Source organism: Protopterus annectens, chromosome 1.part1 (assembly GCF_019279795.1).
Source record: "Protopterus annectens isolate FY-2018-M chromosome 1.part1, PAN1.0, whole genome shotgun sequence".
In the NCBI taxonomy this organism is placed as follows: Eukaryota; Metazoa; Chordata; order Ceratodontiformes; family Protopteridae; genus Protopterus; species Protopterus annectens.
This window is the reverse complement of record NC_056726.1, coordinates 1602078242-1602099019: the sequence shown is the minus strand read 5'-3', so window position 1 is coordinate 1602099019 and position 20778 is coordinate 1602078242. Positions and strand designations below refer to the sequence as shown.

Here is a 20778-nt window from a genome sequence, read left to right as displayed (position 1 = left end):
TGCCTTGTGCCTGTTATTTTTCTGGTACAGACATAACCCTAAATTGGATTAAGAGGTTACAGAAAGTGGATGGGTGCCTCAATGAATTATTGCATAACTAAAGACTTTTTCACTCACTGCAAATCTTTGCTTATAAGTGTCTGTGGTTTATATAAAATACCTGTTAAAAATAGATTCTCTTACCTGGATAACAAGTCATGTCACAACAAAATATCACAATGAGATATTACCCTTTTACACATTTGTGTTTATTTATTGATTTAGTATTTCAGGAAACCATTGTCAGAAACGTCTTTGTTGCTGCAGTACGTCCTTTGCAATTACACAACTATCTTTAAGAATAAAGTACGCAAATATCTTTTCAAGAGTAATGTATGCAGAAGTATGCAGCATAAACATAAAAATTAAGCACAGAAATTTAGTAACAAAAGAAACAAAGCTACATTTTAACAAGAGAGTAATGTGGATACATGGTTGCTGTATGACTAATGGGATTACATAGAATAACAGTAATGGAGAGTGCATCGATACACAGACATCAAAAACAATTTATTCTAAATGAATTGTTGAGGTGTGGACAATGAGATCGAAACAGTTTGGGTCATGTAACATGAAAATGCATCCAAATACAATATGAAATCCCATAAATTTCAACGTGTTATATTTTGGATAATTCAAAAGATTATTAATTACAGACTCTGAGAAGGGCAGTAATGCAAATACTGTTTGTAATGAAATCCAGCAGAGCAAAAAATGGTGCTGCCCAGATTTGTGGTTTGCATCCAAGAGCCCAAGATAGCAAAATTCAGTTTCTAATAACTTTAGACAAACTGACATAAATGACAGTTTTAATTTATGCTGCATTAACTGGAATCAAAGTGAACATAATATAATTATGACAACATTCTGGGCAATCACTAATGTATTGGATACAATTATTATCCAGACATGCATACATATGTATGAAAATAAAGTTTCTATAAACGGATTCTCTCATGTCATAATGATGCTCTGTATATGCAAAATATTAAGAATAATTTTAGAAATAATGCAGTGCAGATTTACATGTGTAAAAGATCAGCGTTTTACTAATCAAATATGCTTGTTATCTACATTGTACCATATAGTCAAGTTCCAGCTCGTTCAGGTTCCCTGCTAATATTATCACCTGACCTATATGTATTAAGAAGACAACGTTTTGCAATAGGTATTTACATGCAGTGCTATAAAGCTGGCTGAAAATACATGAAATGCAGCTGAGAAGCCACTCTAGTATTTAAATGTTCAATATAATTCTAACTGTAGCATATTGTATATTGCTTACGTGTATCAGAATATAGATTTTTTTATATTTACTTTAACATTTTTACTTAGTGGTTAGCATTGCTACCTCAAAGTGCACAATTTGGTTTGTTTCAAACTGGGCTGCTTTCTGTGCAGAGCTTGCATGACCTTTTTTATCCATGTAGGTTTTCACTGGAGGCTGTGTTTTCCTTCTACATTCCAAAAACATGTAAGCTGATGGATTGCTGATGCTCAAAACTGTATGTGCAGACTTATCATGAGCTGTGGCAAGTGTTAGAGCAAGGTGGGGCAGCTGCTCCAGGCACAAAATGTTAGGGGTCATGATTAACACTGTAAAAGAGGTGCTGATCGATCACTACAAGCTATTTTATCATTTAAGCAGCATCTGTTCCAGAGTGCTTATCATATCCTTATCATTCACACGGTTGTCTCTGTGATAGGAAATGCAGCAAGGAGCTGGTACAGCTTTTTGTTACAGTTTATGAAAGGTGTTTGAGACAATGTAGCAAAGACATATACAGATACAAAATAGCTGTTTCCCTATGTGGAGGATCTGATACAACCAACAGCTGCCATGTAGACATACAGGTTTTTAATCTTGAGGACTTTTTTGTCTTCACTTCTCAAGTTGGTTGAGAAGGAAGTGCCAGTTAGGGGGCTTTACTCGCAGCACAAATTGAACTAGCTAAAGCTAGCATTCATGCAAATGTTTATGCACCTTGTGACAGTCATCTTTTCCAGGAATGCTTCCTGTTTTTATACCCATTACTTTTTGGGATAGGTTGTGGCTCTGCATGAAACTAGACTGGATAAATCAGGTAATGAAAATTGGATGAAAGGTGATTATAGATATTGGCATATTGTACCCCACTTAACACTTCCCAGATATTAGGATCTTATGTGCTGTTCCTGTTTTACACCAAGTGAAAACTGACATGTCTCTCAAATAGCACACATCTGTCTGAGTTGACCGCCTGATGAACTGACAGCCCCCCACCCCTCGATTATTACTGTGATTCTATAGAGGGCAAATATGTTTTCGAGAAAATATTATTGTTAAAATATCTTTAGATATCAGTCTGGAACCTGCAGGAAACTGTAAACATCATAAGAAATAATTATACACTAATGATCTCATAAGAGTAACTTTAAGATATACTTCCCTAGAGATCTTCCATGTGATATATTACCCATCTCTCACTTTTGAATAGAATGTAAAACTACTGCCATTTAAACAGTTTCATAAACTGTAGATTAGAAGAATATGCATTAATGAAGTTATTAGAATAACACTCAAACGTTTCTATTGTTTCCATTAGAAGGCTTACAATTGCTCTAAAATGCTCTAGGATGTATCTTGATAAAATGCTGCAAATCTTTAACCATAGCTGTGGAATGCTAAACACAAGACACCTCTGTTGTAAATCTTGTGACTGTAAACTGAGCCACATTTTACCCAACATGATAATGAAATATTGGCATAAATCAGCACAAAATGGAACACATCTCAGTGTGTTACAGTCCTACATGTGGTGTTATTATCGACATTTAAAGTATAGATCATTTTGATTTACAAAATGTCTCTCTGTAGTTTATTGTGTAAGAAAGTAAAACACTTGTATTTCCAAAGACAATTAAGACATAAGAGAATGAGATTACTAATTGTTTCTGGTGGCATTCCTCTTAATGTTTTGGTATCCATTTCAAGAGTTCCTTGCTGTCAGTGACTGAATCTTTTTGTTTGGTATTGTCTTTTGTACTGTTGATCTGGATCTTATATTTATATTTATATATTTTATTTTTCATACTGCAGTGTGCAACTGAAACTGACTATGAAAATAATGATAATAACAATAATTGCATGTTTACTGATGGTGTCAAGAATGTCATTTAGCACCCTTCATTGACCCTAAGAATGGCCGTTGGATTTATCCAAGTCACCTAAGAGTGAAATACAAGACCTAAGACACAAGACAGATCTATGACAGTTTTTTTTTTTTCAAGAGGAAAACAAAAGAACATGAACAAAATAATATGTTAAACATAGTAAAATTCAGTGACATAGCCTTCACCCCATACTGAATCTACACATCAGATTGTTTGGCTATTAGGAAAATATGTTCTGCTTTTTTGAACATATCTGTTGAATGTGCTGATTTCCCAGGCATTATCATAATTATTTAGTCATATTAGTTAATCATACGCCAACTTAAACAGTACACTGCTGTTCATTTAAGTGCACATTTTGTCATAAATTCTCAGACAGCATAAAACTGTATATCGCCAGCATAAGGAATGTCACTAAAATAACAGCACAAACTGAAAAAAAGAAGTTGTAATGGTTCAGTTAACACTGTTACAATGTGTCATGTTACCTCTTGATGATGAATTATTGCTTTAGCATTGTTTGTTGGTAGTGTTATTTGTTTTTGATACAATAGCAATGATGCAATAAAGATGAATTTTTAGTGATTCAAGAATTAAGAATGGAGCTACAGTATGAATTATATGTGTGTGCGACTGCACCTGTTTTGAATTAACTTTATTTAATAAAGAATGTAGTATTCCAAATTTCACAGACTCACTGTGGGATTTCAAAGCCATTTAAATTTCCAGTGCACCCTCTTCTATGACAAGGGCTCTAGGACTCTTCAAGATATGTAGGATAATGTGAACTTTATGAGCCATATGCCTGATTCTAAAAACATTGTTAGGCACAGTACACTATAATACTTTAAACTTTTATGATGGCATTACATACTTGTGCAAGATGTTGAAATAACTGAGTGGCTCATCATAGTGAATGAGCTATCTGTGGAGTTAGTGGTGCTCCAACTGTATGCAGGGAATGGCATTGCAGGCATTACATTGTGGAAAGGCAGTTCCAGTATATAAGTGGAGACGTACTGATGCTGGTGCTGTCTGACTTTGAGATCAGGGAAGACCACTTTGGACTATCATTTTGGGAATTATCCCCTGCAAACACTGGGTCTACACAAAACCTAGTTATTTTGAAAATATGAAATATGCTTCTGCAGCACAGCCTCACAGCATCTCCACTCCCTCATATTTTGGGATTTAATAATGCATGTGTAACAGAGTTTTACTTGCCATGCATACACCGTCCATTAAAAATACAGGCAGCACTGTGGGTACAGCTGACTTTCCATGGTCTCTGCGAACATACAGCAGACTTAACAGTCATCAGATAATACCAGAAATAGGTAAAAGTGTTCATTTATACTGAATGTTTGTGATTCTCAGTACGTGATCCTTACATATATGGGAGGATTCCTTCATTTGTAGTGTCATCGTAACATCTAACAACGTAAGGAGTACTGTACCCCGTGGTATGATGTCATAGTAGACTCCAAATTGAGATTATCAGAATATAATCTTAGAGACCTTATAGAACAAGAGCAGTACACCAGAAGCTACAAAAGTGGCAAACACCAGAGATCACAAACCATAACAAGAGAAAACTAAAAGAGCTTAACATGCATAGTACTGAGTGAAGAAGCTAGTGGGGTATGCATGATATACATTTGCAAATACTTCAAAATAATCTATAGAGTCCAGGTAGGTACTTCTTTAAAAAAGTGACAAACAATGGTCTACTATGAATAATCATGTATTGTTTATTTGACAAAAATTTGAACCCAAAACATCTAAAACATTGGGAGGTTTTAGCTAAAATAATGACTATCTCATGATCAGCAAACACATAAAACTCCCACACACCCACAATCTATATCTATATCTATATCTATATCTATATCTAATCTATATGTATATCTATATTATATCTATATCTATCTCTCTTTCTGTCTCCCCCATATATATATATAATATATATATATATATATATATATATATTTGCATGTGTGTGTGTGTGTGTGTGTGTGTGTGTGTGTGTGTGTGTGTGTATATATATATATATATATATATATATATATATATATCTCGAAAGAGGGGGGGGGGGAGAGAGAGAGGGAGATAGGAACTGCTAAGGAGCTGTTAATAATCTATTTATTTCGGTCCAGAGGTGCAAGATTTGATTCCCTCAGCCTCTATCGCTTAACTGCATGACTCTGAGCAAGTTACTTAACCAGACAACACTGCTGGGCTAAGTATGAAAAAGCTTCAAGGAGATCAGTGCTGTATCCTCAGAAAATAAATACAAATAAATAAGTAAATCTAGATATGGATACGTATAAATCCCCATTCCCCCAAAATATACCCAAAAAACCAGAAAGACTTGGATTAAAGGGAGTAAGTGAAGAAAACCCATCTTACTTTTATGCTCTTCAGCAGGTTCGACCATCATGACAGGGTCACCAGTGATCTTTTTGGTTCAACATTCCAAGCACAGATCACCTAACCACCTACATGATAACAAACACTATGGCTTCCACCAAATAAGGACAAGGCACAACCTGAGGATACAAGCTGGGCAGTTCAGGACAGATGCAATGTATAATTATTTCATAGAAAGTGTAGTAAGTGACTGAAAGAGTGTTCATGAAGAGGGAAGAGGTAGTGCTGAGAAAAACAGTGAATAAATTTAAGAATGCACAGGCCAGACACAGTAGTGAATAAATTGCGGGCAATATGGCACTCAGCTGTACCTCATGCCACATTGCATAATTATGGGTTAAAATAATGCAGGGTATTCCATATCACTTAAATAATGGGCAGATAAGATAAGCAAAGTGGTCTTTATCAAAAATCTATGTTTTGTCTAACTAAGTAATGTGTATGAAACATTTGGTCTTTGGCCTCAAGCACTGCCTGAGATCTCAAATGTATAAGCTGAAGTTTGTGTAGTTGTTTCAAAGCTTTGAGATATAGTTGGTCTATGCACTCATGATACGAGTAACAATGAGTAACAAAAGGTTGTATTGACGAGTTGTAATTAGTATTTTGTTTTTGTATTTTTGCTGTTCATAAAAAATGTAGTAGCATGTGAAAAAATATATAGTCAGTTGATATATGTAGCATTGCAATAGAGGTAACTGCAAAATTTACTTCAGAGAATTAGAAAAGATCTTCTGTGCTGTGGGATCATAGAAGAATGTAGCTTTATGAGCTGCATCTTTTATTTTTTGTGAAATATCAGAATACGATGCATAAAAAAGTCATAATTTTTAGAAAGTCACACAGTTTCTAAATCCCTCTTTAAAATTATTTTCTTTCTCAATCGTCTTAATCATGAAACATTGTGCTTTATGTTATGGTTTGTGCTATTTTAAAAATATACCATTCTAAATGTTTTATTCCCCTTCTCCATTACCATCTGTGATATGTTCTGAAACACTGAACTGCTGTCATAGCTCCCCCAAATTACGCCATTAATAAAATACCAAACAACTGAAAAGGCACCACTAATCATATTTTAGGTGTCACCCTTTACAAGCAGCCCTGAGCAGATTTCTGAAATGTGTAGGAAATCTACAGGGATTTCTAAAAATCCCACGGTCTGCTACTACTCTGCAGCTTAGCAATACAGCAGCACCAATGCATTCAGAGCATGGCATCAGTCCTATGGATACCAATGCACACGGAGCATGGTATCAGCCCTATGGATAGTCATCTTCCTAGTTTTGTCCTACAGGAATCAGCAGTGCACACCCTATAAGGTAACAAATATTTCAAAGACATCATCCTTTACTCTACATGGGTTAGTACTGCAAAGAATTAGGTTTCACTAATTTTACATTGTATCATTATAAGCAATGAGGCAGTACAAAATAGCCAGAAGCAAGAACAAATGTACTTGTGCTATTCTGCAAAAAACATGAATTACTCCATTCCCTTTCCTGGGCTCAGACTGTCTACATAGGGCTGTATGTTCAAGAAAATTCAACACTTTTCCATCAGATCTTCAAAAGGCACATTTGTCATTAAGGTCAGACCAAACCCATGGAGTGGACTCTTTGCAAATGTGCCCCATCTGGTAGCACATTATAACAGTTAAATGCAAGTTCATGGCATATTTTTGGCAAACCTTTTTTGGTAGAGCTGTGCTTTGATACCAGATGTCTGTTTACCATAAATTGTGGTACACACAGGACGTGCCAGTTATTGTACTGTTCTACCAAACACAATAAATGTATTAATATCTAGAAAGACAGCCTTAACAGAGAAGTCCAGCTTGAACTCTAAATAAGGCTACACTGTTGTGTGACCTTAATATTTAACATGATAAAGCTAATCAAATAATTGGCCCTTTGCATATATGCTTATTACAAGCATAGCAGATAGTAAAGCTATATGAAAATCCTTTGTGTTGATAAAAGCTCTAGAAAATGCCCCTGATTTTAGCTATATGTGAAGGAATGATGTAACATGCATATTACAAATCACAGTAAGTACAGACCATGAAAGAATTTGTATGAATAGCATTGTAACAGCAGGGCTGGTATTGGATGGTGTGTGTGGTTCCCCATCCAAACGGAGACAATCGGTAGTTGCAGAACAGCACTCCAACAGGCAATCTTTTGTTGACGTTGATGTGCAAACATTGCTGTCTTCATCACAGTTAGTGCTACAACCAGCTACGAATATAACATTCGCAGACAAAAATTTCTTTCTCAGCTGAAAAAAAAAAGAAAGTTATTTACTTTCTGTTCTTTCCTTTTTAATTTTCATGCTCAGTATTTTATTTTGCATGTGTAAGTGTTTCATACATCACAAGTAACAAGTAATACCAAGGCCAGACATCAAGGAGAGATGTTCAGAATTCTCAAGTATTTCAAATGATCGACACACAAGTTTAATAATGAAAATGTGCACAATGATTCAGAGAGAGTGAAAGCAGAAACACCATAGGGAGTGTATAAATCAGGGGGTCGCTGACTTAACAATGAAGTAGAGCTCAGATTTGGGGTAAATATACTAGTCAATTCACAAATACAGGACAATAATGTACCAAAGTAATACTGTTTCTATGATATGTTGGGGAGAAGAGGAAGTACTATTTTGGAAAGGTTAAAAGGCTGCAGATGCCAGCATTGTGTATTCGGCTGGCTGGGCAAAGCTACATTATGTTCAGTTGTACAGAACCCATTTCTGGATTGCAACAAAGCTGGTACAGTGGAGATGGGATTGAGAAATGAAAGTGTAATTTTGAAATGTCTACATTGAAAGTGTTATGAGAAGCCCCCATCTGCCATGTCATTGTCATGAATATAATTAGTAGCCTCATGCCAGAGGGCCAGTCAGGAGACAAAAATCTGACCAGTCTCTAGAACTTGCAGAGACAGGAGGGTTTCTGGCTAAGAAACCTTCCTCTCCCCCAGTAGGATCAAATAAACCCATCTATAGTAGAATGTGAGCATGTGAGCTCAGAAGCACACATGGTACACATTAGGCATTGAGAGGTGTTACTAAAGAAAACAGCATAAATAAAAATTCTGGCCTTGCAGATTGACAACTGCTGGTATTTCTCTGCCAGTTTGCAGTCAGCAAATCTCAGAGTTATTTTTTTTTTGGGGGGGGGGGGGACGACAAAATAACTTTAGAAAATAGATGCATAAAAATAAGGGACTCAGCACATGTACCCTGGATATTGGCCTGGGTCAGGAGAGGGCATACATATTGTTTATGGCGTGAAGAAGCAATATGTTAAATTGAGATGTGATTAGTAACTGACAAAAAAAGTTGATTGTCCCTCACTAAAGGATCTTGCTGCATTCTTCTGACAGGGGGTAGACCTACACATATCACAGAATCAACCATGTAGCAGTACAAACTGTGACTGGAAGATAATGACCAGAGATGTAATAAGGTAACAATACAATCAAATCCACATGAAAATACTGATCTAGAAGAACTAATCAAGCAAACAACAACTTCCTTTACTAAAATAATGTCCAGATGTCTGTAATACTCTGCACATGTCTCTAGGTTTTCTGCTTGTCACTGTTTTATTCCACAGCATCACAATTAAATGAAGTTTATTTCTAAAGGGGAGTGCCCAGCCTCCATGTACTCCAGTAAACATGAATTTCATTTCCACAAGACTACTTTCATGTATAGTTTCAATTGACTACAGGTGTTCCTCATCATTTCTAGTAATCCCTCTATCTTTCTGATGATGTCTTGTTATATATATAACAGATTTTAATTGCAGATATGGAGTGCATGGAGTATGTAGTCTGGCCACTCCTCCTAATCTAGCCACTCCCCTACTCACCGGATAAGGTGGAACACCTTCCTGACAAACATCTTATTTCCCAAACTCTTGTGAATTACCTTATGAAATTTAGTCTTAATTCTGTTACTCTGTTTGACTGCATTACTTATAGTAGTATGCTCCAGTCATCTACCATCCTTTATGTGTAATAATGCTTCCTTCCATCTCTCTTGAGATGTCCATCAGACAGTATCTTCAAACTATTTCTTATTGCTCTCATACACTGCTTTTTTTTTTTTTGAGAGATAGTACACACTCTGATGGTATAGGTACCCTAGGTATACATAAATATTTCTGACAAGTCCCAAACTAATTCCTTTCTGCAAAACCATAAATATTAAACTTAAAACAACCAAAAACCACATCAAAGCCTCGGAAAATATGTGACAAAATGAATAAAAACAAACAAAAATCACTGTGATGGTGTCTGTTTTTTCCATCACAGTGATTTTGTTTGTTGTTATAAATATTAAACTTTTGTAATCTGTCTGCACATGGCTTTTGTTACAAAGTGTACAGCATTTGTTTTGCCATCCACAGAGCTACCTTAGTCCAACCTATGTTGCTAGAAAGAAAAAGTCTCCGCAATTGCAGACAATACTAACTGTATATACAGCAGGGAAACTGGCAGACTAGATGGGCCAAATGATTCTTTGTATTTATACTACTAATGTTTAATCCTCTGGATCTTGGTATTCTGCCAACTGTTCTTGCTTGTTTGTCAAGTTGCTTGGTAACTGTTATGCCATCTTCTATAACTATACCTCCCAACCTCTTATCAGAAGAAATCTGGGCAAAGCCTAAAATAATGGGAGGAAAAGCCCTAAAATAGGCACAGATGTTAAATATTGCACTTATAAACCTAAGAGAGTTGGTAGAATAACTGGATGTGTTAGCGTGCATTTTCTGAAGGATATAAAGTCTGAAAATCAGATATATGTCATTCTTTAGTGACTTCAGTCCTAAGTGACTTGCCAGAAAACCACAGATTTATGAGAAACAGACCAAAATATGAGATAAAATATGAACATTCTGTGAAAATCTGGACAGTTCAGAGTTATGGCTATAAATATCTCTTCATCCTGTTTCTCAGGTGCTATTGCTACTGCTTCCCCTCAAGCTGTGTGCACCCTTTTCTAGATTTTTGCATCATAGATGTACTGTGTTGCATTTTCTTGTAGTGAATTTAAGAAACTGCATTTTAGGTCAGTCCTCTTATTCATGGTAAGCCTTTCTCATCCTTTCTGCACCTTCTTGTGTATTAGCCATGTTACATAAGCTGTTCTTTCTGGTCCTTCTCCAAGGTCACATTAAGATATTGCAATGACCAGTGGTTTACTTAAGTTCAGCTGAATCACTCTAATGTGAGTTTATTTATGTATTTACTAGTTGAGAAGTAGGTGGTTTGGTCTATTGAATCTTTACCTGGGCTCATCGAGCAAAGAAATACGAGGATGGCAGAAATTCAGAATTTCCACTATCATGTCTAAATATAGCATTAGCCACAGTACAACTTAGTACAACCCTGCTTGTATGATACCTAATATAAAATAAACACATACTTTAATGATTGCATATACTTATAATAATAAGGCAATACAGTGGCAAAGTTACAGATTAAGATGTAGCTTGTTAAGTATAATCATTGTCACAGAAGCAATTGTATTTGGTGTCTCCTTTGAAGTGTTCTTTTACAGCATCTTTAATGAGCTTTAATTTATTTTTTATTTTAACATTTGTTAACCAGGAAAGTCTGACTTGGAACAAAGTCAATTTTCAGTGGAGTCCCAGGCAGAAAGGCTCCAGATGCATGTCTTTGTAACGTGGGAGGAAAGTGGAGCACCTGGAGGAAACCCACACGAACGCAGGGAGACTCCGCACAGAAGGCACCCCAGCTGAGAATCGAACCGGAGAAGCTATTGCTGTGAGGCGACAATGCTACTGTTGCACCGTCCATTAATATTTCTTGATTACTAACATTGGAAGGTTACTGGATCCAGGCTGCTGGTCCAGTATGGAGAAGGCTCTTTTCCAGCAGTGGTCTTATAAGGTGACCATGCTAGAATTAGACTGTTGTCTTAGGCACTTTTAAGCCCATATCTGTAATCTTTCAAGACAGGTTTCCTTTTAAGAGATGAGCAGTAGCTTTGATTTAATACTTAGATCAGTGTATTCAGAAGGAATGTAGTTCTGTCAGTCACTGATCACCATTTTGATTTTTCAAGTAATCATCAATGATGCATAGAGGATTTGCTAAAAGGATAAATCTGCAGACTTTATTTTCTGTAATTTGTATTCTGTGGATATTTTGGACTGAATGCAGTACAAGAAATGGGAAGCCATACTCCAGTTTAGGTATTAGTGCATTTTTGGCAATGGCTAATCTGGCTGTAGGAGACATCAGACAACTGATTCTGTAACAAAGTTTTAGTTGAGTGAAGACTTTTTTAGTGATATTATCTGTATGGCAGAAGAGTCAACAGGGAGGCTCAGATATCTATGTTTGGTGACTTTTCGGATACTATTCCCTTTATCAATTATTTATTCAGGGAGAATAGCAGTCGCTTTTTGCCTGTGGCAAAAATATTACATTGGTTTTCTATGGGTTATTAGTAGTTTGTTAGAAGAAGACTAGGTAAATAGTTCATAGGTTCATAGGAGATTACTAGGCTAATGGCTTAAGTGCCCTTACAAGCCTAGCCAATGTAACCTGATTTTACCCAATATATGGCCCCTAGGGGCAAGAGGATGGCATGGATTTGTGCATGTGCATTGAGTATCTTAAAGATTTTCCCTTTCCATAATATGGATACTACACCAGGTGTGAATTTGTGATTCCCCATTCATTGATCCATACTGTGTTTGAAGAGGGCCAGGGAAGGGCTCTGCTTAATGTGACTAGGAAGCCTGTACCAAAGAAGGGGCAATCTCTGAGACACATATCTGTCTCTCCAGCATGTTTTGTTTAAGTCACTGACTATGTTTAGTTCCCTAAACTGGGTGACCCAAATGCTGTTTGACTTGTGGATGGGTAGCAGCTCCATCAGCGCAGAATGTGGGAGTGGATTGTAGGTCAGACATAGGTCACCCCTTAATAGTCAGTAGGAGACAGAGTGAAGGGATAGGGCTTTTAGTCTAGCCACATAGTTCATGTTGTTTCCATCCTGTATTTTCTTTGTGAGGAATCTCTGAGTTTTTTTCAGCTGCTGTAAGTGCCTAGTCAAGTACATGCCAAATGGCGCATGGTACTCAACTATTGCTCTAATGAGGGCTGAGTACAGCGGGACTATAATTTCCTTGGATTTGGATGACATACCTTTAATTATAAGTTGTGCCACATAACAAGGATGTCCTCACCACTGTGGACACATACAGGTCAAAGTTCAGGCTACTATCTATCTGTGTACCTAAATCTCCCACATCTGAGTCTACTCCAAGGGTGTGCTATTGATGTTGAAATGTGCAGGGGTATTTGACTTACCAAAGGGTATGATAATGCATTTCTTTTGCATTTAATTTTAGGTTATGGTTTTGGCACCAATTGTTTGTCTGATCTAGACCCTTCTGAAGGATATCTACATCACTGGGGAATTTAATGATTGCCCCCAACTTGCAGTCATTGGCAAACGTTGTCATCCAGAGGCCTTCCACGTTTACCTTCACATCATAGAAGTATATTCTGAAGAGGAGTTGTCCCAGTACTGAACCTGTGGCACATCATTAATAGCTGGCCTCTTGCTGGATGTGGATTAACCCACTTTAACCACATGTGTCCTGTCCATGAGCTAGTTGGCTATCCATCTGCTGACATAGGGATTTATGCACAGTTTTGTGAGTTTTTATTTGTAATACCTGTGTGGGGAATTTTGTCAAATGCCTTGACCAAGTTGAGGTAGACCGTATGTACTGTTTTTCCCTCATTCATGGCCTTAGTGACTTTATCAAAGAAATCCATCAGATTGAGCAGACATGATCTGCCCTTGATAAAGCTGAATTGGGTTGTGTCCAGTGTTTGGAGATCTCCTATGTCATTATTTATCAGGTCCATGATTATTCTTTCTATGGCCTTACATGTAAGACTAGTCCAACTTTTGGGTCTGTATTTACGGGGTCAGACCATTATCCCCATTTATGCAGATGGATGAGTGTTGCTGTCCTCCACTCTATTAGAAAAAAGCTAGTCCAGAGGTTGTGGTTAAACAGATATCCTAATGGGCCTGATAAGTCCTGATTTAAGCTGATTAAGAGGCCACATGGTATATTGTCATCCCCCACAGAAGCCGTGTTTTTAGCTTTAGAGAGCACAGTGCCAACCTCTTCTTTGGTGATAATTGGTGGTAGAGCATATTTCCTGGGGGAGAATTCGGGGTGGTAGGGAGGTGAAATTTGTACTGAATCTTTCGGACAGTAGAGTTGCTATTTCTTCCAGCTGAGTATAGGTGATGCCATCTGCATCTAACTATCTGTACATTGTTTAGCATTGCCCTTAAGATTGTGGATGTAACTGAAAAATGCCTTATGGTTATCCTTAGCTTTGGAGGCTATTTTTACCTCAAAGTCTGCTTTCAGAGACTTGACTAGTTCCCTGATTTGCTTCTTTAGATTAATGAGGGAGTTCTTGATCTGTTGTGTACATTCCCTTTTACTTCTTGACAGGATTATCTTTATTTTGTTGAACAATCTATTAATAGCAGGGGTCTACCAGTATGGCTTGTTTTTGTGGTTTGACCTAGGTTTATTTAGATCTGTTACTGCCATTTCTATACAGTTATTTATATTATCATACAGAACTTTTGTGTATGCCTCTGCATAGGATTCTGTGTTTTTTGGATTTGGGAGAACTTGGAGACTAGCTATGCTGTCCCTTCCTTAATAGGGGTAATTTACCTTAGAGAAGTTCCTAAAGTTTTAGGGGTTAGGTAAGGGGACTAGTTTTACCTTTATTTCAAGGAGACCGCTTTGTGATCTGATATTACCAGTGATGACATCACTTCACTATCAACCTAATACCCTTCACTTCACTATCAACCTAATACCCTTACACTAGGAGACTTTAACTACCCCTCCATTAGCTGGCACAACTACTCCTGTTCAAACTCATTTGCCCAATGTTTTCTGGAATTCATGAATTCCAGCGCCCTGGACCAACTCATCCTCACCCCCACTAGAGGTAAAAACATTCTCGACCTGGTCATTACAAACATAGGGGACTGCTGCTCTACACCAATAATCAACCCCTCCCTGGTTAGATTTGACCACAATTAATCACCATCGATATTCAAATCCCACCCCCAAAAAGGAAACCACAGTGAAGAACTTCTCCAAAGCTCATTTTGAGCTTCTAAAGACAGAAGTGGCAAACTTCATGCCATCCATGGATTTGGGGAATGCAAGTATGGCTGCTGAATCATACACCAAGGCACTGTATATAAGCATTTACACAAGTGCATAGATCGGGCCATACCAAACAGAACTAAGACACTGTCCTCCAAAAAAAGGAAGCTAATCTGGTGGACCCCTGCCATCAACAAACTCTACAACAGAAGGAAAAAACTGTTGCAGAAAAGGGTAAAGTCCCAAGACTGGAAAAATTTTCTTGTAAATCTCAGCAAAAAACTGAGATCTCTCATCAAATCTACCAAAGCTAGTTACAAAAACAAAATTGTTACAGATACTAAGGACAACCACAAGGTATATCAAGAATCTGCATAACAATACGCAGATTTACTCGGAGCTACTTCACAATGGCACCACTTATACTGAACCAACTGATATTGCCAATATCTTGGCAGACAGGTTTAGTGCAAACTTTACCCCCCCTTCACCCCCTAAATGGCCCATCTCAATACCTGAGGAATGCCAAATCCCTATTATCATGACTGCACAAGTAGAAACCGCACTGACCAAAGTCAAGGATACAGCTTCCATGGGGCCAGATAATATACCTGGATGTGTCCTACATGATTTACAAAAGGAACTGGCACCACATCTGAGTGCCCTGTTCAACTACAGCCTCACTTCAGGCTTTGTTCCCACCAAATGATGCACCACTACAGTCATCCCACTCCACAAAGGGGAGAAAGACTACTGACACTGGTAACTACTGCCCCATCAGCCTGACGAGCCTGATCTGTAAGGCTATGGAGCGCATTATTACGGATCTTATAAATAGGGATATAGGGAACCTTCAAACCCTGGACCCCACGCAGTTTGCATTTGTGAAGGGCAGATCATGTCTGTTCAATCTGATAGACTTCTTCAAATCTGTCATCAGAGCAGTGGATGAAGGCAAGGCTGTCCACACTACCTACCTCAATCTAGCCAAAGCCTTCGACACCATCTTCCACTCTGGAATCATTGATAGACTCACTAATTTGGGCATTGACCCCTACATCACAAGATGGGTAGCCAACTGGCTCATTGACAGAACCCACACAGTGAAAGTAGCAGACTCCAAATCTGACTACTGGGCAGTTACAAGTGGAGTCCCGCAGGGATTGGTTCTGGGTCCTCTCCTGTTTGGCATCTACTTCTCTGAAGTTCAAGCCAACACAAAGGGACTCTGGTTAACCAAATTCATGGATGACTGCAAACTGGGAGCTATTATTGATTTTCAAGCTGATGTAGACATCCTACAAAAAGGCCTCATGGACACCAATGACTGGTGCCAAAACCATGTCTTTAGGCTCAATGCTAAAAAGTGCATAATTCCCTTTGGAAAAACATGGTGCCCACAAACTACCATATTAATGGTAACCCACTTAACTCCAAAGGTGTGATAAGAGATCTAGGGACACAGATAGATAGCAACCTCTCCTTCGACAACCATGTTGCTACTGTCATTGGAAAGTCATTCTACGTTGCACATCTCATTACAAAAGGTTTCTCATTCAGGAAGAAAGAAATCATAATCCCGCTCTACTCATCCCTCATTAGACCCATTATAGATTACAATGTCTCATTTGGCATGTACCTCACTAGACACCTCCAACAGCTGGAGAGGCCACAAAAGTTCCTCACAAAGAGGATCTTAGGACTCAAACATATGTCTTGTACAGAAAGACTCAAAAAACTCCAGCTTTACTCCATCTCATATTGCCTACTTAGAGGCAATCTCTGCTTGACATACAAAGCCATGGCTGAGTCAATATTGCTAGACATGCTTCATCTGAAAAATTTACAATCCCTCCATGCCACATGCTCCAAAGACCTCAACCTCATCACCACATTAAACAGAACCTGCTGGAGGGACAGGTTTCTAACTCAGAGACTTCCCATACTCTGGAATAAACTCCCCATTCACGTCAAGCAGAGCACCTCACTAGCTCTTTTCAAGAAAAATCCTGACGATTGGATGGGTAATAGGAAATTCATGCTGGGATCACTTTACTAGCCTTGCTTGATAGGGGCACAAGGAACTAACATCTGGCAGCCAGACGACTATGAATATTCTTGGGCTAGGCTTGCATTGGCTCCAGGGCCATTAGCTTAGTAATAACCTATGAACCTATGAACCTGGTGGGATGCAGCAGTCTCCCATATTTGTGAGTACCAGATCTAGGATATTTGTTCCCTTGGGGGGGGGGGGGGAGTGCAGACTAGCTGCTCCAGTGCATTTGAATTTACAAACTCAGGAAATCTTTGGGCCTGCATGTTAGTTTTTGTGTATGTCTCCCAATTAATGGAGGTGATAGTTAAAATCACCCATGAATATGGTATTGGGCTGGATGGTGAGTGATTCTAGTAACTTCAGGTATGATGTATAGGTTTCCTGGTTCATAGTGGGAGACCTTTAGCTAGCAAGAATATGGCAATGATTTTTCCCATGGTTAGCTGGACATGGAGTAGCTCAAGCATGTCATATTGTTTGACCAGCCTTGAGGTGTGCTTATCCTTTATATAGATACACCTCCACCTTTTGCTCTTTCATGTTCAGTGGATGTTCAGAATGTATGAAAGGCATTATAGCCATGCACTGCTGAAGGCTTTCCATGGCTTTGATCCATGTTTTGTTAACTGCACAAGCGTCAGCATTCTCTGCGGTGAGGAGAGCTTCCAGGGAGGGCGGTTTCTTGTTGAGGCTCCTAGCATTGAGGAGTAACACCTTTAGCTTGTCCTGAGTATCTCTTATTATGATGTGAGGTTTGTCTGTTTGGCAATGACTAAAAAAGCTACTATAAGGGTGGATAATGTTTTGTCCAATAACCGAAAGCCTGGAGGTGATGGATGAAGACCATCCCTGGCAAAGCAGTGTAGCTTATCAGTCATGTCCTCTCAGGCTGACAAGTATTGGACCCCTTTGAGATGACACCAGTAGCTAAGCCTATTGTTAAAATCAATCATTTTCTGCTGGTATTTTGGCACCATCCTTGGAGACAGTAGAATGTTGCACAGTGATAGGCTCATACCTGCCTGTAACACATTTTCTGAGAGCTCAATCTTCTTCATAATCCAAGGAGGTATTTCTCAGGTCATTCATGGCCACATGGACTATGACTGAATCATACTGGTAGTTAGGGGTCCACTAACCTGGGCTGCTAATATTGACCTTTTATCTTTTGGATTAAATTCCCCTCTGCTTAATTATTCCGGCATCAGATCCTAATCAACATGTGGTTGTTCCAGGAATTTTCTGAACTTGCAGCTATATTTATGCCTTTTCCACATTTCTTGTCTTCTCATTTGATCCTTCTGCTTATATTCTTTCTTTTGCTTTTTGGCACATGCTGTTGCTGCCTGATTTTTTGTTACTTCTGGTCTGGTTTTCATTCCTGCTTGACACCGATACACTTCTGCTAAACTAAGCAGGAAAGTCATCTTAGATTTGTTCTCTTCATGTTTCAAAACCTTCACTATGCCTGGATCTGGTGAGGTCAACAGATATGTATGCAGTTCTACGACTGCAGCTCTGTACATTTAATCAATTTCAAGGAAGCCCATACCGCCCTCAGAAAGAGGAATATATAACCATGGTATACACTGATTTTTATGCATCATTTTATAAGTGTAAAGTATTTTTCTTGATTTCATATCCAACTGATACAATACCTGTTGTGGCCAGTCAATCACCCCAAAATTATAGTTAGGACAGGAACAGCGAATTGGTTTGTAGCTTGGAGTTTTGTCCTAGATATTAAGGATATTTTTAATATTAATTTTAGTCTTCTAAAATATTTCTTACTGAGTTTTGTTCGCATTTGTTCTGTTTTATTGCAGATCTTTCATCAATTCTCAAATATGTATACACTCCCTCCTGCTCAAGTTCCTTTATATCCTATTCCTGTCCCAGAATGATATTTTCTTGGTGCTGTAGCTTTCCTGCTTTAAATGTTGCTTTTGTGTTAGTTGTCTGATGCTATAGCAATTATTGCCAAAGACATTAAGAGCTGAAATACGTAAATCATACTATCTTAAAAGTCAAAGCACTGAGTAGAGTTGAGGAGTATTGTTATGTAATATGTAAAGTAACTTGCATATACTAATTGCACCAAATTGCTCACTAACACCTCTTAAGTTATTTCTGAATAGTTTGCTTGAACAAAGTGAAGGACATTACTGCAAGTATATGATCCTATGATGGTTTGTAATGTTTATTGTATAATTCATTGAGGTCATATATTATACTTTTTGTTTCAATTCATGCAATGTTTCATGATATTCACATGAGCATTTGGGATGTTTTTTATGCGTATTTTAATAGTGGAAGTATATCTTGTTTTTATACATATGTTTTTAAATTTTAATTGGTTAATTGTTTAATCGATGTGGATGATTGTATTTAAGTTGTTTTTGAATCAACCATTGAGTATCTGATGAAGTCAAGGTGTGTTTGACGAAAACGTTGTACTTGTATTTACTGGCGTTAATAAAGAGCATGGTTGAGGTCTTCCTGGACTGATATATTCTTTGGTTTGGTTTATTTTATCAGCAGAGTCTCTTTTTGGTTTTTTTACATTACTGCAAGCTGAAATTTCATTATGGACGTCATTTAGGTGATAAGAATATGTTTTGACATAATAGCTGATAACCACCACTCTTTTAGAGGAAGGCTATGCAAATGAAAGTGACACTACTGTTGAATTCAAAAAATATGTATATTTTCCAACTAAGTAATAGTCCACAGTTCAATGCAGTGATCCAATGAAATGTGCTGTGGTGGTCAGTTACCTCAAGGTAAATATCTTATACAAGACAGTAAGGCAGTTGTTCATGCACTCACCCAGTTCAATTTCTGTACTAGTCAAAAAGGTCCTACATACATACTAGTTTAATTCATAAATTAGTGCACAGAGTCACATCCTGATACAAATATGTTTATATCGGGTGAGCAGATATCTGTAAGCAAACCAATCAGCCGTGAACAATTCAGGGAGGGGGAGTTACAGGAAAGATTGACAGGTAATCTAAGCAGTCTATATTAAATCATTCTGCCTGCTTTTATTTGCAACCCATTTAAGTCCAAAACTAAGCATATGTGTTGCACATTGACAAATGACTGTAGTAGTATGCATTTTAATAGTGAGGGTGTCTCACTTGCTGGCTGTTCTGAAAACAACCATGTGAAGTGATCTTTACTTTGACATCAATGCACAGCATTTTTCAGTGGCTCATTTGTTGAAGGTGCATATGTTCGTGGCTGCTGCTATGTTTACGAAAGAAAGTGAAAATAAATTTTCTGTACATAGAGACTTTTTTTTGCAGGTTTAGTTGGGAGCTGCAGTCCAATAATACTGGCCACCCTTGCCTGTGATGGTCTTTGATATTCATGTGGTGGGCACTACATATTCTATAGCTGCATCAGTTTTACAGCTTTCCCAATAAATGCCAGGAATATGAATCTAAGTAAAAATTCAGTAGTATAACTCAATTGTACTGTTCTTTGCTCATTCAGTATCAAACTGTTATAATGAAGATGGTGATTAAGTAAAGTATTGCCTTGTTAAAATTGTTTTTAAAACTTACTTGAACATGTGCAAATAGAGTATGAATTATATGATACTTCTGTATCCGCTTGTCTATCAGGTCCTAGTTCTCCTGATTTGCATACTCTCACAAATCGAGTTATGGTTGATCTAATGTTGATTAATTTAGTATAGTTTCAGGCAGATGCATAGTTCATGGTTATAAATCCCTGACTGTGACTAAAACAACTTGAGTAAATTAGCAGCCCTAGGAGTGCAGAAGCCGTTTGGGGGAGGATACAATTAAGTAGTCATATCCAGGTTTACCAGCATAGAGAGACAGATAACAGCGTTAACTACTACAGGCCCCCAAAT

General features: G+C 37.8%; 1 protein-coding gene across 1 annotated transcript in view; it reads right to left on the bottom strand.

The window, feature by feature from the left end:
* Nucleotides 1–5283: 5283 nt before the first annotated feature.
* The window catches only part of LOC122811583 (uncharacterized protein YBL113C-like), a 994203-nt gene continuing 978708 nt past the window's right edge, over nucleotides 5284–20778 (bottom strand). Inside the window, exon 9 of the mRNA XM_044083519.1 lies at nucleotides 5284–7902. Coding sequence (XP_043939454.1) covers nucleotides 7630–7902 — 273 coding nt within the window. The 3' untranslated portion in view covers nucleotides 5284–7629. The remainder of the gene's footprint in view (nucleotides 7903–20778) is intronic.